The sequence below is a fragment of the Bidens hawaiensis genome, unplaced genomic scaffold, assembly GCF_021521415.1.
Source record: "Bidens hawaiensis isolate Kalapana, Puna unplaced genomic scaffold, B.hawaiensis_p1.1 tig00012785_1, whole genome shotgun sequence".
NCBI classification, from domain to species: Eukaryota; Viridiplantae; Streptophyta; class Magnoliopsida; order Asterales; family Asteraceae; genus Bidens; species Bidens hawaiensis.
The window spans coordinates 111,944-126,286 of NW_027492061.1; the positions used below are offsets into that span (position 1 = coordinate 111,944).

The 14,343-nt window shown below is 34.6% G+C and overlaps 1 protein-coding gene across 1 annotated transcript; it reads left to right on the forward strand.

The window, feature by feature from the left end:
• The first annotated feature begins 1,303 nt into the window (after positions 1-1,303).
• LOC143542144 (protein FAR1-RELATED SEQUENCE 5-like) lies at positions 1,304-2,478 on the forward strand. The gene is made up of 5 exons (XM_077034806.1): positions 1,304-1,487; positions 1,560-1,575; positions 1,642-1,714; positions 1,757-1,900; positions 1,990-2,478. Exons 1-5 carry the CDS (start codon positions 1,304-1,306, stop codon positions 2,476-2,478), a joined length of 906 nt encoding a protein of 301 aa, XP_076890921.1.
• Positions 2,479-14,343: the final 11,865 nt, after the last annotated feature.

Below are 14,343 nucleotides of genomic sequence, written 5' to 3' on the forward strand. Positions count from 1 at the left end.
CGCGCCGCGTGGCGAGCTCCTCTCTCCCCGTCGCGCGGCGCTCTGGTGATAAGGGGGGTGGGGGGCTTGCCGGCCTAGCCTGTCCGTTTCTCTTCTGGTTCGGTCCGGTTCGTTTCCTAATCCTTTGGTTCTCCGGTTCGGCTTGTTTTTGCTCCTTTTTCATCCTCTTTTCACCGGAATTCAAACCCGAAACCTAAAATATAAAAATATGTTAGTAGTATACAAATCTTAGGAGAAATCGAACATAAACTATTAAAATATTAAATAAATGTACACGAGATTAACATATATTAAACGTTATGTCAGGCACCCAAAAATACGATAGTCGGTTTAGGAAAAAGCTGGAAACATCTGGAAAGGGGTCGCCGCTCCGCGCGGTGCTCCAGCTAGGGTTAGGGTGGCCTGGTCATGTTTGGTTTTGTTCACTCCTGGTTCGGTCTGGTTCGTTTCCTGATGCTTCGGTTCGCCGGTTTAGCTTGTTTTTGATCGTTTTTCGCCCTCTTTAACCACGAACAAGTCCCGGGACCTACATTTATTTGCATTTATTCAAATAAGTTAGTAGCATCCAAATCCTAACAAAAACCGAGAATAAACTAATAAAATATTATATAAAAGATACACGGGATTAATGTATATTAAACGTTATATCACAAGCTATGCAGTCAATATCGCCGATATGTCACCGATATATCAGTGATATATCGGTTATCGGTCCCTGACGATATATAAGTCAGAATATTGGTTTAGAATATCGGTACCGATAATATCAACGATATTGACCGATATTTGACCGATATTCCTGTTATCAGTGTTTTAAGTCTTAATTATCAACTTTTAGTGTTCAATGTCATTGTTTTAATTCTTAATCAATTCTTACTTGCTACGATTGTTAGTGTTTTGCAAATTGCAAAAGGTTAATTTGCTAATGGTAAAAGACTATACTGAATTATTAGTGTTAAATTGCTATACAATATATATATATATATATATATATATATATATATGAATTTTACATGATATTAAAATTACCGATATCCCACCGATATCTCACTGCAATAACCGATATCTCAGATATCGGTCCTTGACCGATACCCGATATTTTTCCGCATTAACTGCTTAGATCACAAGTATAGGGTGAAATATTTGGTGAAGCACACAATCATCTATTTTTTGATGAAGATGATATCCATTTCTTGATTTCTGCTCGCGAGCTTATGTTTACCCACAAAAAGATGTTAGATGATCTTGCTAATATTAACATTGGTCCGGTTAAAGCTTTCAACATTATAATATTATAAGGACCATGTATAGGGGTTTTGATAAAGTTGGCGCAACAAAGTCTAACTGCAAAAACTACAAAAGAAGTATCAACTTATATATCGGAGACTACGATGCTGAGATGGTTGTTCAATGCCTTATGGCGAAGAAAGAATACTGTCCCAATTTCTCATGTGATTATTCTACTACAACAGATGGCGCGTTAAAGAGTTTATTTTAGGTTGATGAGCGCGCCAAGATGAATTTCTACGTCTTTGGTGATGTTGTTTCATTTGATGCAGTATATCGTCATAACAAGTAATAAAATTATCAACGCATATTTTTTCCTTTATTGTATTTTATGTATTGATTCATTTTTTACAGGTATAACCTGATTTTTGTTCCATTTACTAGAATTGACAACCATAATAAGAATGTTACCCTTGGTGCAGCGTTGGTTGGTTCGGAAACCGCAAAATCTTACACTTGGTTGCTGTAGTGTTTTAAGAAGGCTTTTGGTTATGAACCAACAGTGGTTGTAACTGACCAAGACCCCGCCATGAAACGTGCAATTGAATATGTTTTTCCTAATGATAGGCATCGGTTGTGCATGTGGCATATTATGGATAAGCTGTCTGTGAAGGTATAAGAGAACTCTTAATTGGTTATGTGGTATATTTTTTGTGTTTTAGATTATTGATTGTGTTATTGTATGCCATTATATTCTTTCAGGTTGGATCCGACCTTTGCAACACCACAGATTTTAAGACTCGACTGTGTGATATTGTTTGGACGGACTCAATAACACCTAAACTGTTTGAAAAGGAGTGGGCTTTAATAATAAATGATTTTCATTTAAATGACCACGATTGGCTCAAAGATATATTCCATATTAGAGAGACATGGATTCCTGATTACTATCGTGAAGAAACCATGTCTGGTCTAATGTGTACGTCATCCAGATCAGTGAGCGAGAACCATTTTTTTGGCAAGTTTTGTAACCCACGTTGCACTTTAGTTGAGTTTCTGGCACGTTTTGAGACTGCATTGGATCATCAGAGACATGAACATCGGAAGAACGATCATGATTGTAAATATACAAGAGCCGCAACATGGAGTAACTTTGCAATTGCGAAACAAGCAGCTAAAATCTATATGAGAACCATTTTTTTTATGTCTAATTGGAAATACAAGCAGCTCTTCACAATTGCACTTTCATGAGTTACCTACCCGTCGATGACTTTCTGAAATTCAATATTCGGGACTTTCTACACTTACCTGCTTCATTTCACGAGGTATATCGGATATTCAATATTCGGTCTTGTTTTAGTATGTTTGGGCTTTCTGGAATTCAACATTCCGGCAAGTTTTACTGTGTTTATTTTCTACACTGTATAAAACTATACTTTATTCTTCATGGTAGGTTATGATTCGCAACGAAGACATCACCGTGTATTGTAGCTGTAAGAGGTTCGAGCAATTCGGTTTACTATGTTGTCACATTTTTAAGGTGCTCCATATTTTGGATATCAGGGTATTCCCCAAGCAATACATTAATCATAGGTGGACAAAAGACGCTGTTTCAACAACCCTATGTGGTCTATTGGTTTTGATGAGCCCAACATAGACAAAAGTACTGATGTTTATCGTGTTGTTCGAGACATAAACATTGCGCATGACCATATCATAATCAAGCTGGTTACTAACATGCAAAAGCTACATCATTACCGCGACTACATTAATGAGTACAAATCTATAGTAGACAAGGTTACATTTGACGCCCCTAGACCTAGTCGGCGAGACATGTTTGCTGAACTAACCGGTGTGACACAACCAGATCAAATCCATATTCGTGCCCCAATTGGTGTTATGACTAAAGGATGTGGGCTTCCAATTCGCTATAAGTCATTACGCGAGCAAGCTATAAGTCAAAGTCAACTGGATAAGCCCATAAGGACATGCATAATATGTCATGAACTTGGTCATGACTCCCGCAACCATCACAGGTACAGTATCAACAAGAATGCTTCAGAAGACGGAGCGAGCACGTCACATGAAGAAAATATGGAAGAGTACCTGGTTGTCTTTTTTCCCATTCATTTTCCATTAGACTTTATTTTTATTTCAACTTAGCATTTTTAAAGTTTATGTTTAAAAACACCTGTCAAGGTTTACTAATGTGTTTGTTGATGGGTTTTTGTTTTATTCATTACAAACACCAACAACTTAAGTACTATTTCTTTAAGGTTTTATGTTTAATAACATTTGATGTCTTTGTTATCAACACCTGATCGATAATGAATCATTTTATTTGCTACCTTTTGTTATCAACACCGGATGGATGATGAATCGATATCCTTTATTTAGACATGATCTTATGTTTTGCAAACTCTACTTAATCGTATCTAATAATATCCAAATTTGTTGATGTGGTTTATCCACTGAATGTCAAAAACTTCATATAACAGATGACACTAAATGTTATTAACTTGATGTGTTTTTAACAACAGACGACACTAAATATTTTTTTAAAGAGCACTTACTGTCTAAATTGAACTTATCACATTTAACATCAAAACACACAACACAAACAAAACAACCCATAATATAAACAGTCCACCATCCGTAGCATCAAACCAAACCATATTTGAAACATACTAAACCGTCAACACGTTCAACAAAAATGTTTTCGAAATAAATAAACAAGACCAAATAGAACTGTCATAACACGTTAACTACAAAATAAAACTGTCATAACCTTCAACAATCAAGCAAGATTTAACCTGTCCATGATTCTCTTAGAAGTAGTCTTGTCCATATTCTCTTTCTCGGTCGCAGACAATCGGTGATATTGTCACACCCCGTTGAGCGATTTGCGGAAGCGTAAAACGGAAATGTAACAGAACCACTGGTATTAACCACATTGTTTATAAAGAAAATTACAAACTAGCTTACAATATTTTACATTGACCTAACTTTGTTTACAACTAGGTGATACAAACTAAATCCAGCCCATTAAGCGACTTTACTTCTTACTAGCACAGTTGCATCAATTCACCCAGCATTGATCGCAAGTCAAACACGTGGCACATTGACTTTCTAGTTCAAGTCTGGTACCTGAAAAACATGTTAAAACGGGTCAACTACAAATAGTTGGTGAGTTTCACGAGTTTCAAGAAATCAGTTGTGCGTATAACAATTACAATTGTAAATACGCAAGTATGTATGTATGTATGTATGTATGTACGTTCACAAGTATGTTTGTTTGTATATTTATGATGTAATTATGCTAAGCTACAATGAAGCCTTGACTGTCTGTGCTGCGTGCATCCATTTCCCACGCCCAATCAACCACTGTGGCTCCCCTTCCGCCCACAACATGCCCCGGTAACTATGTCTAACACTACATAGCCTGTTTGTATAAATATGGTCATGTGCAAACGGTGCTATGTGACACGGCAACTAGGCCAAATCTGTTTGGGTTTGTCAAACCAATAGTACTATTCACAAGCCACCGGCTCGAAGTTAATCACTGTGTTCGTGGGGACTTTCGTGTGTTAGCACTTAGATAATTCCCATCATCAAATAATTCAGAGTATATAGATATGTATCAACATGTTTTTCACCCCAAAAGTTCGTAAAAATAGTTTAAAGTGGGGTCATGAAACTCACGGTTTAGTAGATAATCAGCACCGAGTCAGCTCGTGGTTTGTTTGATTCGCTATCACTAGTTCCTATAATCAATATTATAATAATATTAATATTTTAATAATATTATAATCTCAATACTAAACAGGGCTGTATACCTAATTTGGGTATAGTTGGAACACGCAGAAAGTGTCAGTAGGTTTAGATTGTGATGTTGTTCATTGTCTAATACTTAAAACCGAACTTGGCTCAGTTTCCTGTTTCACCAGCTGGGCCAAGTTGTTCGTTTATGCGTTCAGAAAACAATTATGGGGATGTAAGCTTGGGTAAACGTGTTGGTCGATAAAATGATTAAGTTATAAAGAAAGATCACAAGGGGTCTGGATTCGCTACGGGGCTTGTTTCCGTGTATTCAGTTTGGTTTGGAGAAAAACACGCACAATTCACCCAAATTGTCGGGATTTCTCACAAAAAGTTCATTTTTACTTAATTAGTCCAAAAAGATGGTTTTTGATCACTCTTGATGTTCAGATATTCCAACAGGTTCGTTAATCACGAACTTGTCGGTTTTTATCATAATCGAATTCGTTTAACTTTCAAATTAGCACCATTAATTATCCGTTAATCATTAAATTATGAAAATTTAGCCACTTATCAATAAAAATATGTAAATATTTATAAAAATATTTTGGGAATTATTTACTGTTTTATTAATTTATAAAAATTCATTTTATATGCTATATTTAGCTTGAAAATTGTCCGTTTATACCAAACGATTTCCAAAAATTCTGACAAAATTCCTGAATGACTAGAATATGTTCAAAAACAACTTGGAAAATCTCAAACTCTAACAATCTTGCCAAATATCATTTCCGAGCCAAAAACCACTATGAAAATTCAAATAAACGCAAATACACAAAACATACTTAGGTTTTTCCAAATTACCCCAAATTTTATATGTGATCAAAATATACCAAATTTGAGTTCTCCAAAAATTTTAATAATTTTTCAAATATTTTAAATATTTTTCCTAAATTAACACCCCAATTCGGTAATAAATTCGCCAAATATTCTCGGATGGTCAAAAAATTACCAAATTTGAACAGGGACTCAATGATATGGTCTCTGATGTCCCTGCCAAATTTCATGACCTAAAAATATACACATCATAATCAAATCCTAAATAGCCCGTAATCAAGTGTTTCGGTCTTACCTTAGCGGTTTTGGTTCATTTTTCGGGTTCTTGTGCTTCTATGCAAGATAGATACACGTCCTATATCACAAAACAAGCAAGTTTCATCAACACAACAACCCCTTAACTTAGGGTTTCGGCTAGGGTATAAGAACGAACTTTTGAACCGTAAAAATGCCGTTTAAACCCTCTAATCCGTGTTTATGGCCAAAAAAGAGTATGATTCTGATTCCTAACCATGTATATGATCAAAACATGTTTTTGGATAATTTTTAGGATTTTTTGCATGGTTAGGAATGATTTTTGGTAATCATACTATGTTTATATGAATTTAAACATGTTTAGATCAAATTTAAATGATCCGAAATTATGAGATTACCTTGAGTTTTTGTGTTTGTGAAAATGTCCAGAACTTGTTTCCAGAATTTTGGCTGATATTGATCTAAAAAAATATCTAGTAAGTAACTTATATATTAAGAAACACTTAAGGAGCTTTTAGTCCCATTTGGCGGCCGTGAGTTTTGGGCCCCCATTTGGGCCCAATTTTTGGCCCATTAATCTCTTTCTGAGTGGCCGGACGTTAAATGCGGAGTCCAAATTTATTTCAGGTCCGGTTTTTGTCGAGAAAAATATATCGGGTATGACAAACAGTGCGAAAACGAGCATTTTTCGGCCATTTTTGTGTAAATTTATAAAAACATAGTATTCATTTGTAAAAATCGAAAATATATTGCTTAAAACATTTCAAGTAAGTGTTTGGTAAGTCTTTTTTGGCTTAACGGATGATACAATGCTTGGTTTGTAACTATCTTTTGCGTTTAAATCTATAGCGGGTAGTTAAACGAGAATGTTTTTGTTTAACTGATTCGCTATCGAACTAAAGTCATAATATTAATATGTTAGCTTATATTAATCGTATATCACTTATAGATGCCCCCCCCCGAGATATCCGGTCATAACCGGACCCGTTCGGTTAATCGTTCGATCATTACGTAATAAGCGTGTAATTGCTTAATCGGTAAATACGTACTGAGGTGTACCTGGTTTTGTCTCAAATGTCATAGATATTCCAACATATCTTGTATTATCATTTCTCTCATCACGTTCACATTGCTAAGTCGAATCTTAGCAACGTATTTCCTTCTAAGATCTTCAAGCTCTTCTTTTTGTTTCCCTATCACCCGTCCACGTTTGTCAAGTTCATCAGCAAGACCACAATCAACAACCCACTCTTTAGTATTCCCACCTTTAAACCTCTCCATGTGTCTCATCACAAACACCCCCAATCCACATAGTTGTATGTCGTCCTCCACGGTACATCCACTCGCGTTATCTTTGCTGTTTTCAATTTTGAATCCCCCTGGTGGTCTACTAATGCCAAAGACCCCGCCATTGTCTCTAGCTGAAAACAATTATTCCAACATATCTTGTATTACCATTTCTCTCATCACGTTCACATCGCTAAGTAGAATCTTAGCAACGTATTTCCTTCTAAGATCTTCAAGCTCTTCTTTTTGTTTCCCTATCACCCGTCCACATTTGTCAAGTTCATCAGCAAGACCACAATCAACAACCCATTCTTCAGTATTCCCACCTTTAAACATCTCCGTGTGTCTCATCACAAACACCCCGCAATCCACATAGTTTTATGTTGTCCTCCATGGTACATCCACTCGCGTTATCTTTGTTGTTTTCAATTTAGACGCCCCCTGGTGGTCTACTAATGCCAAAGACCCCGCCATTGTCTCTCGCTGAAAATAATGTTTACAACTAAATTTTATAACTACCTGATATATTACTCGATTAGAACATAAAAATAACGTACCGTCTTTTCAGGCCACCCTCTGTATCTGCTTTTGAAAGACTCCCTTGTCCCCATGTTATCAATAATATGAATCTAGCACGTCTTCAAGTTGAAAGTCATCAGATAAAAGTACTTAACGCATATTACGGGTATTAACATCAACTCTACCTTTTGAATGCTTTTCAACTTTTGAACTTGAAGCATCTTATCCATCATCTCAGCAAAATATTTTATTCTTGTGGAAACGTCTTTCTCGTAATAATCCAGGAGCTATTAACATACGTTAACACTTATTATATACCACAACTAATTATAATTTTATTACAACATGTAGTCTCACTTACCAACATGACAGCTTAACAGAATAGCCTATGCATCGAGTTGTGTTTCGCTCATATCAATTCTTCATAATTTAGCACGCTTGCCCATGCAGACATCACTGATACATGAACCCATATGTCCGGGCGCAAAGTTTCCATAACAACACATCTAACGCAAACGCCTTCATCCGTGCTAAATAGAACATCCCTATTTACACAACAAATCGAATAACATATTTCATGACCAAACTATCAATTTGTAAATTACAACTATATAATAATTTCTAACAATTAATACTTACCCCTGATCCCCGTACGCGGCGAAAACATAAGCTGCCATGCTACTTTCCGCCTTAGAAATTGCATCTCCCAAATTCACCGCACGTTTAGCAAAAGGCTTCAGATTGGAACCTATGTCATCGTGGCCTTTGCTCGTTTAACTGTAAATCTCTACCTGTTGTGTCCTGACTTTCAAATACTACTTGCTTTCCCTTACTTAAAGATCTTGGTGTTTCGTCCACCGTTTTCCTATCTGCCGGCTGGACGTTAACTTCCGGTAAATTAAACCACCTTCAGGTTTTTGGGTGTTGTCACTACTTGAGGAGATTCAGCCCTTCGAATTTTTATTTTCACTTCCCGGTATGTATCAACGTTCAAGAAACCTTCATTCTTTTTCACATCGTCTTCCATCTTACTAGTGTATTTACCAAGAATCGTCTTCCACTGTTCCTCAAGTTCTTTTATCAAGAGGCTACCGGAATACATGTCGTGTGCTTCTTCAAACTCACGGCATATATCGCCATACACGTTATCAAAATGTTGCATCAAGTCAGTTAGCCTTTCAGCCCGCTCCTATTATTTTAACACCATCAACAAACTGTGAAAATAAAATTAGATGACAATACATACATCCAATTGACATAAAAAAAAACCAGCAACTAGTACGTACCTCCTCGTCGGTTTGTGTCGGCATATATAATGGATCTTTGAATTCTATAACAACCTCTTGAATGTCTTTAGACTCCACGACACCACCCTTATCTGCCATGTCATCATCCCAGTCCTTTTCTTTCACACGCTTTCCTTTTCATGCCCGATGTTTGTTTTCTGATCACCATGTTCTTTAGATCCTTTTTGGTAAACTTTGTCAAAGCGTTACCACCACCAACCTTCACCTTCTGTCTCTTTCCATTACAACTTTTCCTAACGAGGCGCGATCACCCAGTCGATTACTTTCCAATATATCTTCTAGTTTACAAAGATCATCGTCTTTAAAGATTTTCACTGGCAACAATATTTTTCCCTTTTCCACCACACTTCCAAAGTGTTCATTTGCGTACGCAGGCTGCATCACAATTGTTAAAACTATAACATTAACTACTTAAAACTAAGTTAAACATAAAACAAATAATGTACCGCAAACACTGTCTTTGACCCGTTATACTCTCTGTTTTCTTTCCAATTTTTACGGGTTCTTCTATTGATGTCACCCCGTATTCACAGCAATTCATCTCCCTAATCGCTTCAATATCTTTAACTGATGGTATGAATCGTTGGTTCACTGTGTTGTTACTAGTAATATCTCCCATATATGTGCCAAAAACAACGAGAAAGCTCATTTTGAAATGCCACCCACTATCTATCTGGGTTTTTGCATGCTCCATAAACTTTAGCGGGCACACCTTTGCCTTCGGGTCAACGAATTGATTCCTTCACCTATTTACAACTTCATCTTCTATCCTTGTCTTATTTGTTTCAACTCTCTCAACCTTCCCCCTAGGTATCCTAACAACCGTTCTACTAGTTGAGGAGTTTTTTTTTTAATTTGTTTATCTCCCAAATTTAGAACACTACTGTCGAGGTAGTAGTTTTTAACGAGCCAGTAACCTAACCCCGTTGGTATGTTTGCTACGTTTATATCTAGAATGCTACCAAAACCCATTTGCATTACCTTTTTCTTTTGTTCATTTGACAACTTGGTAATGTATTCATGAAATAAGCTTGCCTTAACCCTGGGTCTCATCTTTTCCCCACTATACTGGTGAAACACACTATGTCCGTACAATTTACCCTTACTTCTTTGATACAACTTCACAAGTGGATTTGCAAAATCATCATCTGAATCGCTTCTTGAACCTGTTTATTTTATATTTTAAACAAACCTAATCAATCTCAACACTTGTAACACCAATCGTGTTATAATTAAGTAAACTACACAAACCGTAAAACTTACTTTTCTAAAAAGGCACGACGACATGTACATGTGGTTTTCCCGAACAAGCTGATCCACTTATCTTCGTTTTCATACCAAATTCTTCATATACAATCAAACAAAAACAACACCAACCAACAGAAAACGCATTACTCAGTCAATACATATTTAACATCAACACAAGTATTTACTTTTTTACCTTTTATTTTCGTTCCTTTGTTAACTTCTTTGTTTGGCCCGATATTTCCCGCACTTGTGTTGTTTACTAATCTTGGGCTTCTCCGAACTGGGACTATCAACACAAACACATTAGTCATTCATGAATCCAGCAATCATCCCTATCCAAACACACATGATATCTACCCACCTAGAACTCAACATAACAACTACAAAAATTAGTGTTGTAACACACTTCTCATAAATTGTAAAGAATTATAAAACAGAGTATCGAACAACCAAATAACACTTAACATACCATATAACACTAAACATTAACCAGGATTCAGCACCGTAATAATAAATTTGAACACACCACAGAACAAAAATATTAACATCTTATGAACTAGAAAACAAAGTAATCAACAAGCATACAATACTTCACATTCCATAGATCACTAAACATTCATCAAAATTCTTTACCGTATCGATAAATTATAACACACCACAGAACAAAAAAACTCAAGAAAAATAACACACAAACCCATGTTGATAACACACTGTAGAAATCTAATCCCCCATTTACAACTATACTATCACACACCACATTTGACTGTTGCAGACCACCCCCAAACCCACAAAATACGCACAGTCACCAATCGATAACACACTACCAACCCGCATAACAGACAATCATCAATCGATAACACACAATCAGTAATCAAATTCTCGCATAGCGTCAAATTAAACAATAAAACCCTAGAAATTGGGGATATTTCCCCCCATTAACAACTATAATTATTCTTATTAAAAGACACACCTTCAACATTACTCAAACCATCGGTCGATTTCATTTGTGATTTTGATTCCATTGACGTCGTCTGCGAAGAACAATCCAGAATCCAATGTGTCTACTGTTTTTCGTCTAAATATATCTGATTTTTTAGAAGATATTATAGAGAGAAGAACTAAAATCAAATCATAGGCTTAAAAATCGGACTTTCTAAACAAATATAGTTGACGGTTTGCATGTTCAGCTACTTTAAAAAGACTTTTTTTTGCCCCTGACACACTTAAATTAAGAACTTAAAATTAGACACATCTACTAAAAAACACACCTAGCATCTCAACCACTAGATCACTTCATCCAACACGTCAGATCCCTTCTTACATTTCTTAGACCATTCACATCTCACTCTCTATCCCTAAACCAAAAATTACACTAAAACTCACTATATTTTCTCTCTTTTGATTTCAATTAAATAATACTTTTTATACCTTTTATCATTACCTTTTCTCTTTCCTTCACTCACAACCACTTTCATAATGGGGTGAACAGTAACTTTTCAAATATACAGAAAAATTACCACTTTTTCTAAAATATAAAAACTCTTCACTCACAACACCCTGAATCACTCTCTAAATTATAAAAAAACACCTCTCACATAAAATGAGGGGTTGGATGAGAATGCTCTTAGACACACCTCACTTTTTGTTATAACCCCACTCTATATATGTGTGTGTGTGTGTAATTTTTTTAGAATCACTTTGAGTTTTAAGAACTCGAAAGAACTCAACGTAACAATTTTTTTTTTTAAATTTTTTTACATATATGTAATATGTAGGTTACATGTATGTAAAAAAAGTTACCGAATTTTTTTACACATCGAATCGACTTTTTACATAGGTGTAACTAACGTTTAAAATACTGTAATTATCACGCATCTTTATTCTCTTTCATAATTTATTTTTTAATCAGATTTAGTCTCATCCACATATTCTATACCCATTTAAATTTTGTGTGGTCCATATTGAGTTCTTAAAGTTCTTACAAATCATCAAGTTCTCAAATTATCCTTCCCCGGGTTAGGATAGAATAAAAACCCACTTGAGTTGTGAAAACTCTAGAAACCCATTCTCAACCACATGTTTTAATTAAAGATTAAATCTTGTGCTACTCAATTAAAGTTAATAAAAATGTAAAAGTTTATTTACATTTTCTCTCTCCTGAAAACATATATAAAAATTACTAAAAAAATATAAAAAAAATAGCAAAACATTTTTTTTATGTTTTTGATATTTTGTATTAAATGTAACAACATATATTATATGTAACAAAAAAAAGATGTTACATAGGGTTTTCGCGGGTTTTCTCATCAAAAGGGTTTTCAAACTATACTTCTCCATCCTTCCCCCATATATATATATATATATATATATATATAGGGGATGGATCATGCGAGAAGTGATATTATAGCGAGAAGTACGAGAAATGAATCTAGACCATTGATTGTGTTTAATCAATGGTCAACAATAGAAATGACATTATCGTAACTAAAGACACATATTTATGACATATTTTTAATTAAAAAGGGCATGCATGTCTTTTATGGTGTTGGCCTAATTAAACCATGCATTAATGAATTAGTCGGTTATTTTTTCTAGTAATTAATGCTCATTAGATGATTAATACTAGTTTAATACATATACATGATACATAAAAACATACTCCAACTTGTCTCAAGTAACTACACTACATTAGATATTTCTACACGACATTAATTATGACAACACAACATGTGAAAGTGTCCATACACTACATTAAATATGCCCAAAATACATTAGTTATGACTACTAACATTTGAAAGTGTGCCTACACTACACTACATTAGTTTTGCTTACACAACACTATATATATCTACACTACATTAGTTATGACTATACGACACTTGAAAGTGTGCCTACACTACATTTGAAAGTAAGCATACACTACATCAGTTTTGCCTACACTACATATGATATTTCTACACCACATTAGTTATGACTATATAATATTTGAAAGTGTTCCTACCCTATATTAGTTTTGCCTACACTACATTTGATATATCTACACAACATTAGTTATGATTACACAACATTTGAAAATAAGCCTACATTACATTAGTTTTTTCAAGACTATATATGATATGTCTACACTACATTAGTTATGACTATACAAAATTTGAAAGTGTGCATACACTAGATTACGTAACTTTATCTACATTACATAAGATAAGCCTACACTACATTAGTTGATTAAAATAAAATTAAAAAAAAAAACACTTCACATTAGATATCAAATAAAAAAAATTAATTAGCCATTTAGAATAAAATGATTTTAGATCAAATGGATTTTAATTTTTCAAATTTTAGATGAAACAAATAATAATAATAATAATAACTTACCATTTGTTAGTAACTTAAACATTAATTAAACCATTAATGAGTATGAGTTACAAAATAAACATTTTATATTTTACTAACATACTTTTTTATTTAAATAATAAAAAATTAAAAAAGAAATCATGTGATTGGTCTTCTCGCACTTCTCGCTTTAAGAAACACTTCTGAAATGAACCAAATCCTATATATATATATATATAGCACTTTAATACTAACAATTCAGTATACTCACATACTATTAACAAATTATCCTTTTTACAACTTGCAAAACACTACAATTGTAACCTTGGTTTAAAAAAGCGTGAGGCAAACAAAAGCGAAGAGGTCCTCAGCCGAGGCGAGAAGCGAAAAGCGCAAAAGCGAACGATTTTTGAACACGAGGCGACCGTATTTTAAAAAATATGTAATTATTTATAAGCAACATATTATAGACAAACCGCATCATAATATATATTAAACGTCTGAAACATCAACACATATATATCCCAAAATTCTAAACGTAGTGTATTATAATTTTTCGAGTACCACATTA